We start from the raw sequence: 13,296 nt of genomic DNA, 5'->3' as shown, positions 1-13,296 counted from the left end.
CCCTCCCAAGGCCACACAGCTAAGAAGCGACTAAACCTGGATTTGACATTTGATCTTTGTGACTTAAAAGCCCTTCCATGAAAAGAGGGCCCCATTTTCCCTGGGATGAGGATGGAGGCTCTCAGGGCGCCTGAGGATAATAAGAGACAGCTGCTTTGCCCACATCTGTCTGGTACATTTTTGTAGCGTGAGGAGCTCTCTTCTTCCATAACAACCACTCGAGGTTTTGGCTGCTAACCCCATCCTGCAGGACAACAGCAGTCTAGGCCAGGCAGCACCACATCCCCACACTCCACTCCAGCCTCTTTGTGTTAGTAAACCCTGGATCCCACTTCTTTCCTACTGGCTTCTTGTTTATTTTTCCAAAGAGCACAACAAGCACAATTGATTTTAGAATAAAAACCTCTGGCTTATGCACAGAGGCATTATTCAAAAAGGTTAAAAATGATGAGGAGGCATTATTTCCCATTAACCTTACTTTGTAACCTTGCAACTGAAATGCCACAAGACCGGGGTGTCCTCCCTTGATGGTGTCCCATGTAGGCAGCTGTTTCAGGTGAGCACTAGGCATGGCGGTGTTGGGGTGCCCTTGGATCAGAGCGGATACCAACCACAAAGGACAAGGGCTGGTAAGTCAGCAGAGTTGGAAGAGGCCTTCTGCACTGTCTGGTACAACTCCTTCCTTTGCTAGCTGGGGAGAAAGGGAGAAGGGAGGGTGATTCCACCCATAAATGGACAGAAACCTCAGAGATGTATAAGTCAGCATGAGCAGAAAGCTACATGGAAGTCTACAGAACATTTGGTCCTAAAAGGAAACTTGGCCTTCTCCCTGGGATGAAGCAAATATTTTCTGTATTAAAATGTTTTCATCAAGGGAATGAAGCTTGTGTTTTTCTCTTTCTAGTGAATGAGGTGATAGAAAGGCTGCCTGGGAAGACTTGGAAAATCAGCCATGGAAGAGCCACTAACCCTTCAGTTACTAAAAGACAGAGAGAAATTACCTGGGATCAGATGGACAAAGAGAGACTTTTGTGTTTAGAGGGTCTGAAAAGCATCTAAGGGAAGGGGATGGATTAGGTTCTAAGTCCTGGGGTGGGGGGTGGGGGGCACATGTCTACCTAACCCAATCCTGACCCAGCACAGCTGTGCAAATGGAAGGACATGTCCAGAGATGCCATCCCAGGATACAACTTACTCAGGCCTAGAATGTATATGAATGAGGGCCCATGGAGTCCCCAGAGATGAGATGCGGGGCTGGGAAGAATGACACCCAGTCATGTTTCAGGCAGTAATTATCCGCCCTAGCACAGCCTGTCTACCCTTGGTGAGCTCCAATGCTTGGTGAGCATTCTGTTGGTACTTATGGTGGCACACACTGATGTCTTTCTTGTATTAGCTCAAGCTGGTTTAGCACCTTCTTGTCTCTCCTTCTACAAGGCAGAGTTCATCTTATCGATACTCAGGGACCTACACACATACCATCTCCAGAGTCAGCAGGGAGCATCTGGAGCTTGCTCTAGTAGTTGGGCCATGGTCCTGCTTGGCCTAGACTTGTTGGGGGATGAAGGGGTAGGGAGGGCAGTTAAGAAGATCCAACAAATGTCTAGCAGGGAGGTTGGGATGATGCCAGGAAGGCTTAACTGGAAGCCAATGGATCTCCCAAGGTATCTTAGTAAATTTTACACCAGCAAACTCACCAAAGCATAAAGTGAGGAGTTCAGAAAATTAATTTGTTAACACACTAAGAATCAATCTGTCATTTGGCAACAACTGACATCAGCTGAGTTCTTCAAATGGATATACAAACTGGACTGTAATTTATTTTTTAAAAAATATTTATTTATTTATTTATTTATTTATTTATTTATTTATTTATGAGAGACAGAGAAAGACAGAGAGAGAGAGAGAGGCAGAGACATAGGCAGAGGGAGAAGCAGGCTCCCCACAAGGAGCCAGATGTGGGACTCAATCCTGGGACTCTGGGATCACTCCCTGAGCTGAAGGCAGACACTCAACCACTGAGCCACCCAGGCATACCTCGACTCTAATTTATTAATTCATGTTGAAAAACATGTCAACGTAATGGTCATGCAGAGTATGAATCTGGCTAACTAGGGTGATCGCTCCTGACTAAGCATTAGCCAGGATCGCTCCTTCCCCCTCAGCATTAAATAGGCTCAAGTCTCTCTCATCTGAAAAAGAACAACAGAAATTATCTAATACCCCCGCCCCAAACACTCCAGGCCTCACATCTTCACCAGCTTCTGCCTGTCTCTCTCCTCCTCTTCAGAAGCAAAGTTCCATAAAGAATTGTGCATTGTTATTACAGCAGTTTTCACTTCCCACTCACTTCTCAATCCACAGCAGTGATATTCAGGATACTTAATTACCAATATGGCCTGGAAAACTACCAACTAGCCTTTAGGGTTCTGGCAGGGTCCTTGAGACCCCCCTGTTGGTTGGGAGGGTTATTTTGTTACTAGACTGTGTGGAGGAGGCCAGGGAAAGAGCCAGTGGCCTGGGGTGGTGGGGGAGCATTTAAGGGGCTTGGGTAGTAGCTATTTACCAATCAATACATACATATTTCAATATTCTAGCAACCAGCATGACTGCATTATTGGGTATGGTGTGAATACCAGCCCTGCTCTGTCATTCCACACCATAGCTTCTGCTAAGGTCATCAATGACTTTCATGTTGCTCAATCTCTCCTCCCCTTACTTGGTCTCCCAACTATGTCTGTCACTCTCATCCATGTCCTTCTTCTAGAAACACTCCTTTCTCTTGTCTTGCATCCTGTCACACTTTCCTGGGTTTCTCTTACCGTTTTGGCAGCTCTTTCTCAAGCTCCTATTCTAGATCATCCCATGTCTCCTGGCTATTAAATGTGGTAAATCCTAAAGTCTCCATCATCAGCTCTATCCTCCTTCAAGGCTCTTCTTTCTCCCTCAGCAACTGTACCCATGCCCGTGTTTTTTATTTCAATTTATAAAATAATTAAGCCATGTTTTATATCACCTGCTAAGGACCTTCCTCACTTTAGTGTCTCAAAAGTACTTCAGGTCAAGATGTTAATGAAACAGATATCTGATAAAGCACTTGCATTTTAAATATGTATTTTAAAACTCTCAAAAGTTGATAGTAGAAAAACAAACCCCAGGCCCCTGGCTGGCTCAGTTGGTAGAACATTTAGCACTTGATCTGGGGTTGTGAGTTCAAGCCCCACACTGGACATAGAGATTACTTAAAAAAAATTTTTTTAATAGGCCAAAGATATGGAGAGACACTTTAAGAAGACATACTATAGTAAGGATTCTGGGTGGCTCAGTTGGTTAAGTGTCTGACTCTTGATTTCAGCTCAGGTCATGATCTCAGGGTGGTTAGATCGAGCCCCACATTGGGCTCCACACTCAACACAGAGTCTGCTTAAGATTCTCTCTCTCCCTCTTCCTCTGCTCCTCCCTCCTCACCGCCCCCCATGCATGCTCTCTCTCTCTCTCTCTCTCTCTCAAATAAATAAATAACTAAATAAATAAATAATTTTTAAAAACCTAGATAAACAGGTGGTGAATAAGCACATGAAAGGATGCTCACCATCATTAGTCATTAGGGAAATGCAACATTAAATCACTGCATACCTACTGAAATGGTTAAAACAAAAACAGTGCTGGCAACCATGCAGAGCAGCTGGAACTTTCATGAATTGCTAGTGGGAATGCAAAAGGGCATAGCCACTTTGGAAAACGGTTTTGCAGTTTCTTATAAAGTTAAACATATACTTACCATTGGACCCAGCAGCTCCCTTCTCTTTATTATCACTCTTTATTCAGGAGAAATAAAAACATATGTTTACACTGAAACCTATATGTGAACACTTATTGGGACTTTCAACATAATTGCCAAATATGGGAAACAACTCAAATGCCCTTCGACTGAATGTCATAAGCAAACATTCGTATCACAGAACAATACTTAGCTATAAAAAGGAGCACACAATTGCTACATGGAACAACAGGGATGCATTTCAAATGCATCATGCTAAGTGAAAGAAGCCAGACTCAAAAGGCTACATATTGTATGATTCCGTTTAAATGACATCTGGAAAAGACAAGCTATGGGAACAGAAAACAGGTCAGTGTTGTTGCCAAGAGGGAAAGGGGCTGGGGGAAGCTTTTTGGAATGATGGGAAACAGGACCAGCTACATAATTTGCAGGGCCCAGTGCAAAATGAAAATGCAGAGCCCTTGTTCAGAAATGATTAAGAAATTCAAGACAGTGAGAAGAAAGCATTAAGCCAAGCACAGCACCCTTCTAAACCCAGATCACATGCCCGTGAAGCCAGCCCTGGATGGAAATGTTCTACTTATCTATTGTGGTGGCTACACAGTGCTATGCATGTGTCAAAACTCACAGAACCATGACTTGAAAGGATGAATGTTACTGTATGTAAATTAAGCCTCAATAAACCTGAGTTAAAAAAAAAAAACCCAAACTGAATTTTGTCATGAGAAAGCCTCATGCTAATGTAGGCTGAGGTTCATCCTACTGAAGGACTGGTCTGTAATCTCCAAAATGCACCTGAGTGTTAGGGAAATACTGAGAGAATATTCCAGAGGGGAGAATGAAGCAGTATGGCATCCAAAGGCAATGTGTATTCATGGGTGGGATGTTGGGCCAAAAAGAGGAAAGACCTGGATGAGACAACTGGTGTAATGTGAACGGAGCTTTGGTTTCTTTCCTGGTGGTGGGAGTGAAGAGTGTCTTGACGGGGGGTGGATTTCAAGACAGTGGAACAGATGTGGTCAAGGCTGACTACTGGGGAGTCTGGGAGAAGGAGACGCAGGAGTTCTATGTCCTGTTCTTACAACTCTTCAAGTTTGATATTATTTCAAAATAATTTTTTTAAGTGCCTCAGAATCAATAGGTCCAACACCAGGCTCATGATCTCTCCCAAACCGCCACCCCTGAATTTTGTTCCTTCCAGTGTCCTTCTCACTTAAGAAATGGCCCTACCTACAGCGAGGGAAGTGAGCTGGAGTCTGGAAGGCTCCCCTGGGGCTCTTCTTCTCCTGTGGCTCCTGCTCACCTTCCAGCTTCTTCCCTCCTCTTCAGACCTTACCTGTAGCCAGACCGTCCTCTCCCTGCCCCAGCAGCAAATGCCACTTCCTTGGGAAAGACCCATAACTCTTGTGTTAGGCCAGGTCCTGTGCCATACCACCCCATGACACCCTGCCCTCTCTTTCCTTGCCGGGGGGCGGGGGGGAGGGATGGTGTTCACAAGCATGCAGGATCGACATTTATGTGCTAGGTTCTTCCATCAATGCTTGCCTCCATCAAGAGGCTGGGTCTGGTCCTGCCCATCACTGTTCCAGGCAGTGCTTCACACACGGAAGGAGCTCCATAAATATTTGCTGATGAATGTATGAGGGAGTGAATGAATCTTGGCATGCCTCTTTGGAGGGCCGAATTCTTTTTATTTATTTATTTATTTATTTATTTATTTTTAATTTTTATTTATTTATTTTTTTTGGAGGGCCGAATTCTCATCAGAGAACTACTCTGGTGGGCTTCAAGGCAGGGCCAAAGAGAGTGAGCTGGTTGTGAGATCAGAGAGCAGGATAGACTTCTGTAGGTTTGGTTTCCCAACCTTTGCCTCCTAAACTCTAGTTTTCTCTCTTTTAGGTGATCCTAACCCCCTCCTGAGGGATTCCCTTTGTAAGTGTGTTAATTTACCCAGCCCCTCTAATAGTTAACCTTGCCTTGTCCTGGGACCTCTCTTTTTCTTTCTTTCTTTTTTTTTTTTTTGCCTGTCATTCACATGTATATGTGTCTTTTGTAGGAGTTTAAGTCTTCCCAGCCAACTACATTTCCCTTCACTTATATATTATTTTAAGATTTTTATTTATTTATTCATGAGAGACACACACACAGAGAGGAAGAAACATAGGCAGAGGAAAAGGCGGGCTCCCTGGGAGGAGCCTAATGCAGGACTCAATCCCAGGACCCCAGGATCACAACCTGAGCAAAAAGCAGTTGCTCAACCTCTGAGCCACCCAGGCTTGCCTACATTTTCCTTTATCAACAAGTTCTCAGTGCCATGTCACAGGGTAAGACTTCAGATGGGAGCCCTTGCTCCAGCTCCCCCTTCCCTTCCGACACCCCCTCATTCTTATACCACAAGGGGCCTGGGGCCCTCCTGCCTCTGGGATCCAAGTCCTGCAAAGCCAGGCTCTATCCACAGCCCCATCACATGTCACTTCCCCAGGATACTCTCTGGGGTTGGAGGTATACACACCAGGGAATTCATCCTGGGGAAGTGGCCCAGGAGGTGAAGCCTGCACCAGCCCTGGAAGTAGACTCAGAGCATCCAGGCAGCGAGGTCAAGAAGAGAGTATGGGTTCCCCTTAGCACTCTGGGGAAGGGCATAACCACAAGAGGACCAGAGGGGGTCAGGGTTGGGACAGGAGCCTGGGCTGCCAGGTCTAAGGGCAGTCCTGCCATTGGCCACCCCTATCCACTCCCTACTGTGGCAGGTTGTGTTCTGGTCTATTTATTGAGAGGGCTGCCAGGGCATCCATTACTGAAGGTAAGAGGCACAGTGCTGAAACATACGTATCTCACTAATTGGTACTGAATGCCGAGGCTTGTTGGAATGAGCAATGAAATCTGGATACAAAGCATTTTTCTTTTTCCTTTTCTTTTTCTTTCTTTCTTTCTTTTTTTTTTTTAGATTTTATTTATTTATTTGTTTGAGAGAGAGAAAGAGCATGTGAGTGAGCAAGCAGGGGGGCAGGGAGGGGTGAAGGGGAAGAGGGAGGGGGACAAGCAGACTCCATGCTGAGCATGGAGCTGATGACAGGCTCAATCCTACAGCCCTGAGATCATGACCTGAGCCAAAATCAAGAGTTAGACACTTAACCGACTGAGCCACCCAGGTGTCCCTAAGAGCACTTTCAAAGGAAGATGCAAACGAATGTTAAAATCACAGGGGCCCAGTCTAACTCCCTTACTTTAAAGAAGAGTAAATTGAGATGCCTATGTGGCTCCATGAGTTGGAGGTCTGACTCTTGATTTCAGCTCAGGTCTTGATCTTAGAGCCCTGCATTTGGCTCCACATGCTGGGTGTGGAGCCTACTTAAAAAAGAAAGAGAGAGAGAGAATGAAAGAAGGAAAAAAAGAGAGAACCGTAAACTGAGCCCTACAAAGGCTCAGCAACTCTCCAAAGTTGAGCGTCTAAATGGCAACGCTAAGATTGGAACCCAAGGCCCAGAACATCCTTTGCCAGGCACCAAAGCACCTAATATCTTCCAATTTGTTCACTCAGGGGCAGCGTCATGCAAGGGTGAAATGTGGGGGCACCAGGTGCCAGGCTGCCTCTGGAGAGAGGGAGGACCTGCAGACGAATGACTGGATTGTGCTAAATTTGATGTTCTCATCTGTAAAATGGATGTGGTGTGAGTCCCGGATCCATCTGGTTGAAATGCTGGAAGGATTAAAATAAAACCCAGGCAAAGTAGGCAGCACTGTGTCTGGCATACAGAAAGCAGCTAGATAAATGTGAGTCACTGTTGTTTTTTATGTTGGTAAGGAGAATGATATTCACCAAATATTGCTGTATCCACAGGCTTTTGGGAATGAAGGGCTGAATGAGGATTGGGGTTGCTGTCACCACTCTTGGTGTGGGAAGAGTTCTGGAGGCTTCTGAATCTGCACTTCCAATTTCCTCCCGACCATCCTGCTCTGGCAGTTAATTTATACCATCTCTGATTTCTCTCCCATTAATCTCTCTCCCTCCCCTAATCAGGCTCTCAAACTAGATTCATCTGTTTTACCAGTCTTTTCAAAGAACAAGATTTGCTTTTATTTATACTTTCTAATATGCTTTCATTTTTATTTCATTAATCTCTGCTTTTATCTTTATTAAAATCACTTTCCTTTTTTTTTCTTTTTCTTTTTCTTTTTTTTTTTTTTTTTAGTTTATTCAATGCTCCTTCTCTAATTTCTTAAGATGATTACGGAGTACCACCCCCTTTGTCAGCAGAACCGGCCAGTGGGTCTTTCTTCATTACTAATGAAGGCATTTAAGGCTATAAATTTCCCTCTGAAAACAGCTTTCACTGTGTTTGTTAGATCCGGGGGCTTATACCCTTTGTAAAAAAAAAAAAAAAAAAAAGATGTCTGAACATAAGTAAACTTCAGTCCAGGACTACTAAAAGAGTAATCACAAATTCAAAGTTAATGAGATGTATGGCTCATGGGTTAATGCTTGACCGCCTGTCCTCAGAGCTAGTCTTCCTCTCCCTGCCAACCCCAGCCCGGCCCATGGGAGCCCAGACCTGTACCTTCCCCCCTTGAACATCCACCCAACCCCCTAACAACCTCCCTGCCTCCAGCTCCTTCTCCACAGGGTGGCTTCTGTGACCTTTCCGGTTCAAAAATGCCACCTCATTGTTCCTCTGCCTAAACCCCTTCAGTAATTTTCTCACTGCAGGATAGTTTTCGGCATGGCAGATGCAACCCCTTGTGTGAACCCCTGCCCATCTCTAGCCTTAACCAGGCTCGCTGTCAGCTCCATCCGCCCTTAGCCTCCATCTTCTGGCAGAATCACATGCCCACCTCACTTCAGAACTTCATCCTTGGGACATCTGGGTGGCTCAGTGGTTGAGCGTCTGCCTTTGGCTCAGGGTGCCTTTGGCTCCTGGGATCTGGGATCGAGTCCCACATCGGGCTCCTTGGAGGAAGCCTACTTCTCCCTCTGCCTGTGTCTCTGCCTCCCCACCCCCCCATACACCGTGTGTCTCATGAATAAATAAAATCTTAAAAAAAAAAAAAAGAACTTCATCCTTTTGCTCTGCAGTCTCCCTCAGCCTGCTGTGCCCACCACATCTCTCCTGCCAACCCTGTTCTGCAACCATGTCATCTGGAAGAAGCGCCAGTGGTCCAGGAAGTCTTTCCTGGCTCTCTCTCTGAGGCCTGGCAAAGCGCCACTGGGCTCACACAGCCACCTGGAATTTGCTCTCCCCTGTGTCTTACCACACTGCATTAAAATAATGTTTGCTTGTTTATCCATCACTTTACAGTGAGCCAAAGACAACACTCTCTGTAACCTGGGTCCCCAGCCCCTTGCTCAGTGCCAAATTTGACTGTGTCTGATCAGCATCCCTTGAGCCATTGGCCTTAGGGTTTCCCAGCTGGGTCTCTGGGAAACAAATATGGGCAGTTTGGAGAGTAGATGCTGTTCCCCTTCCTAACCTCAGGCGCTGTCTTTTCAACAGTGAAGGACAGCAGTGGTCCCCTCCAGACTCCACAAATCCCCAGGTTCTGGGCTCAATGACAAGCAGACTTGCTGGCCTTTCCATTGGGGCAGATGACATTGGTAAAGGGGTCTGGCAGCTATGCGGCATTTTCCATTTGGCAAGGACATTATATGATGCACCTCATTTAATCCCACAAGGTATTATTCCCCTTTTCCATGACAGGAAACTGAGGCTTACAGCAGTAGTTCTCAAAAACTGTAATAGGCACAAACCACCTGGGAATCTTGTTAAGATGCAAACTCTGGCTCAGTCAGTCTGAGCTTTGGCCTGAGAGTCTGAATTTCTAATAAGTTTCCAGGTGAGCTGACGGTGGGATCTATGGACCTCATTTTGAGTAGCTAGGGCTTAAAGAACTGAGTGGAGGCGACTCCCTTCCTGTCATCCAGCTTCTAGACCAACACTTTTCTTCAGAGATAGAAATGTTCTGTGATCTGCACTAATACAATGGCCACATATGACTCAGGTGACTGAGGACTTAATTTTTTTTATTTCATTTTAATTCATTTAAATGTAAGTAGCTGTGGCTAACTAGTGGTGGCTACCATACTGGGTCGGTGTAGTTCTAGACAAAGCTGAGGAGACAAAGGAGCTGGACAGCCCAGCCTTCCCCAACATAGTCTGGCGGGGGGGGGGGGGGGGACCATCAGTAGCTCACCTCTGGGAAGGCTCATGTCAGCTGGATTTCAGCCCAGATGCAGGAGCCACCCTGAGCTTCCAGTTGGCAGCTGGGGACATGGCAGGGGCTGAAACTGCCCTCTTGGATACTGGGAAGGGAAGAAATATACATTATAGCATGCTGTACCTACCTTCATAAAATAAGTTCCCTAGGTGGTACCTGGAGGAAGGGCGAGGAATGCAGTGGAGGTTATTGGCCACCGTGCCAGGCCAAGGCTAGGGGCAAGACTGGTACCAAACACTTGACTCTGTGCCAGGCACTCTTGCAAGCACAGCGCATATTGGTTCATTTTAATCTCCACAGCAACAAATTTCCCTCTATACAGATAAGGCACAGAGAGGTTAAGACACTTGTTTAAGCTCACATAGCTTGTGAGTGGCAGAGCTGGGGTTCAGAGTTCCGAAGTCTGGTTCCAGAGCCTTTGCTCTTGACTAGATGCTAAGACTGATTAGGAGGTGGTCAGTCTGGCTTGGGAATGATTGCATTAAGGAATGTCTATGACCTCTAGCATCCCAATGTAGAACCTTCGTCAGGGCTCCCGGACCCTTACACCATCTGCTCCAGTGAGAAGGCAGGTCCTGGTGAAGATCAGCTGCCAGAATTGAGACCATTATCAGCATCATCAGGGTAGGGAGCCCAAGAGCCCAAGCCAGGGGTCCTGGACAGGTCCTCTTCTCCCTCTCTTCCACTGCGCTGGCCCCAGCCCTTTTTCTGTCAGACAAGAGAGCACTCCAGCCACATCTGACTACCTAGAAGTTGCACAAAAGGTCCCAGGGGAGAAAGGCAGATGACTCGGTAAGGCAGTACCCATGGGGTAGAAGATTCCATTTCATACCCATAGGGCACCACAGGACAGAGGTCAGAGAGAGGCTTCCCCCCTGGCCTGACTTGGTTGTGAAGTTCTCAAAAGAACTCAGGCAGCTGCTGGCCCTTTAAATGGAGCCAGCTCCCACTGGGCACTCTTAAAGCTCACTTCATTCATGAATTAAGTCCCTGACATCCCATATCTGTATGATCAATATGTTTGTTTATTAGCAGCAGCTGCTGTGTTTTAGTGAAGGCGGTGGACCCCAGTGAGAGGGCTGCTTGGTAACCACAGATCAGGGCCTGGGACAGGGAGCAGGAAGGCCTCCCGCTGGCCGATGGGAGCTGGGGCTGGATAGGATTTCATGATAATGGTCCTTTAATTGAAATCACTGGTTCAGTAGGACCGTTGGGTAGGGAGCTGTGCTGATGCTCCTGGCTGAGGACCTCTTCAAGAGGTCCATTAACTGGTGGATGTGCTCCCAGCTGCTGGGCTAGAGGAGCAGCAGCAACATGGGGGTGTGGAGGGGTGGGGGGCGAGTCTGCACAGGCAGCCAGTCAGTATCAGCTGCTTTGGTCTTACAGAGGGGGTGGGACCCAGGGTAAGACCTGCCTACTTTGCCTCCCTGGCCTGGTCCCAAACCCGAGCTCAGCCTCATTATCCACCCCCTCCACTCAGAGTTCATTTCACCTCAGTGACTCAGGAACCTCACTCTCAGGCTGACTTATGCTTTTCCAGAAGAGGACTCATCATTTTCCACTTCTGATATCTGTTCTGTTGATGATTCAGGATCCCTGCTTCTTGTGCAATTGTGGTGATGGAGGTTCAGGGAACAATTTCCAAATCACTCCTTCATTGCTTCATTTATGTGCTTGGAAAATATTTAATGAGCAACTTCTATATGTCAAGAACAATGATAAGTTCTGGAAAGACAAAGATAAAAGAATACACTCTTGCCCTAGAGGGATTTAAAGTCTTGCATGGTAAAATCATGCAAATAATGGCAATATAAGAAATATACGTATATAAGTATATAAGTAGCTTTATTGGGAGAATGTGTGATGTACAGTGTGAGCACAGGAGATGGAACCTCTAAGTCAGGAAGATGGAAACCAGAAAGGTGGCAATTGATCTGAGGGAACCTTCCTAAGCTTTTAAGTCAGCAAATTTACAGGCCTAGAAGGCTCTTCCTTTTCTTCCAGATCCCCCATTCCAGTCTGGACTAGCAGGTCTCCTCTACACCCCATAATATGCACTGTGAACCACAGCTTGGCAGGCTATGCAGTGCTTCTCAACTGGGGGCAATTTGCCCTCAAGAGGCATTCAGCAATGTCTGGAAGCATGTGTGGTTTCACAACTAGGAGGGTGGGAAGGGGGTAAGTACCCCCAGCATCTAGTGGGTAGGTACTATAGTACACAGGATAGTATCCCACAACAAAGAATTACCTGGTCCAATATGTCAACAATGCCAAGGTTGAGAAACCCTGAGCTATGAAGATGTATTTATATTTGAGTCTGCGTGAGACATAAACACAAGCACTTTTATAATTTCTGCTTTCTCCATCCATCCATCCATCCATCCATCCATTTCCATACCTACTTCCAACATGCAAACAACCCTTCCAAAGGCTAGTCTTGCTGCCTATTGCACCATTGACATTGCTATCTTGATCTTTGGGATCTGATGTTGGTTACCATCTTCTATGACAAGACCCTGACTATTTCCGCTTCAACCCCCAAATCCTCTAAACTTGGGACTGCCCTCCTGAAAGTTGTTCCCACTAGGGAACATTTCACATTTCCCTAGCCATGCATTACCTCTGCTCCCACCCTTGCTCTCCTTCCTCCCCCTCATATTCAGCATGAAGTGTGGACATGTGGCTAAGAACACCACTCCCATGTCTGTCACCAGAATCCCATTCTTTCAAAGATCTTGCTTCAGCCCTATAATTTGTTTGGGTATGGACACAGGTGATCTTAGCACATAGAAAAATGTCAGGTGAATAGGTGTCCCCAAATTATCACATTTATCAGCACCTGACTTATCAGCACTTGACCCAATGATACGCCTACACCCCAAAATTTTGAGTCGCCTCTTATATCTATCTCATTAAAATGCCATGATGTCAAAGAGGCTGAGAGATCCCATCTTCCTGATTTTTTTTTTTCTGTACAGGATGCTCAACCGAGAATCCCAGGTAACCAACTCACTGTCCACTGACCAAATTCTAGGAGGTTATAGGAAAGGTCAACTGTTACCCTTAAACTTTCTAAACCAAAGATGACGAAGAGCCACCTGCAATAAATTGATGGTAGCTGCCTAGAACAATGTGTTGGGAAGGATTCTGGGGCAGTGGGAGGCCAAAGTGAGTCCTTTTGGAGGGGGTATTTGGAGTTCTCAGTCATTTCTTCCTCCACTCTTTAACGTAATTCAGCTTTGATCCCACAATTCACCTCTATTCAATGAGACAGCTGGCTCTAAGTCTCTGCTATTATAAAA

The 13,296-nt window shown here is 46.1% G+C and overlaps 1 protein-coding gene across 1 annotated transcript in view; it reads left to right on the top strand.

Annotated features, from left to right (window-relative positions):
• The first annotated feature begins 569 nt into the window (after positions 1-569).
• Positions 570-13,296, top strand: part of LOC129510201 (small ubiquitin-related modifier 2-like) — an 81,456-nt gene continuing 68,729 nt past the window's right edge. Inside the window, exons 1-2 of the mRNA XM_055326183.1 lie at positions 570-629; positions 10,500-10,618. Coding sequence (XP_055182158.1) covers positions 570-629; positions 10,500-10,618 — 179 coding nt within the window. The remainder of the gene's footprint in view (positions 630-10,499; positions 10,619-13,296) is intronic.

The sequence above is a fragment of the Nyctereutes procyonoides genome, unplaced genomic scaffold (genome assembly GCF_905146905.1).
Source record: "Nyctereutes procyonoides isolate TBG_1078 unplaced genomic scaffold, NYPRO_anot_genome, whole genome shotgun sequence".
In the NCBI taxonomy this organism is placed as follows: domain Eukaryota; kingdom Metazoa; phylum Chordata; class Mammalia; order Carnivora; family Canidae; genus Nyctereutes; species Nyctereutes procyonoides.
The sequence above is the reverse complement of the archived record's forward strand: the minus strand, read 5'-3'. Positions and strand labels throughout refer to the sequence as shown.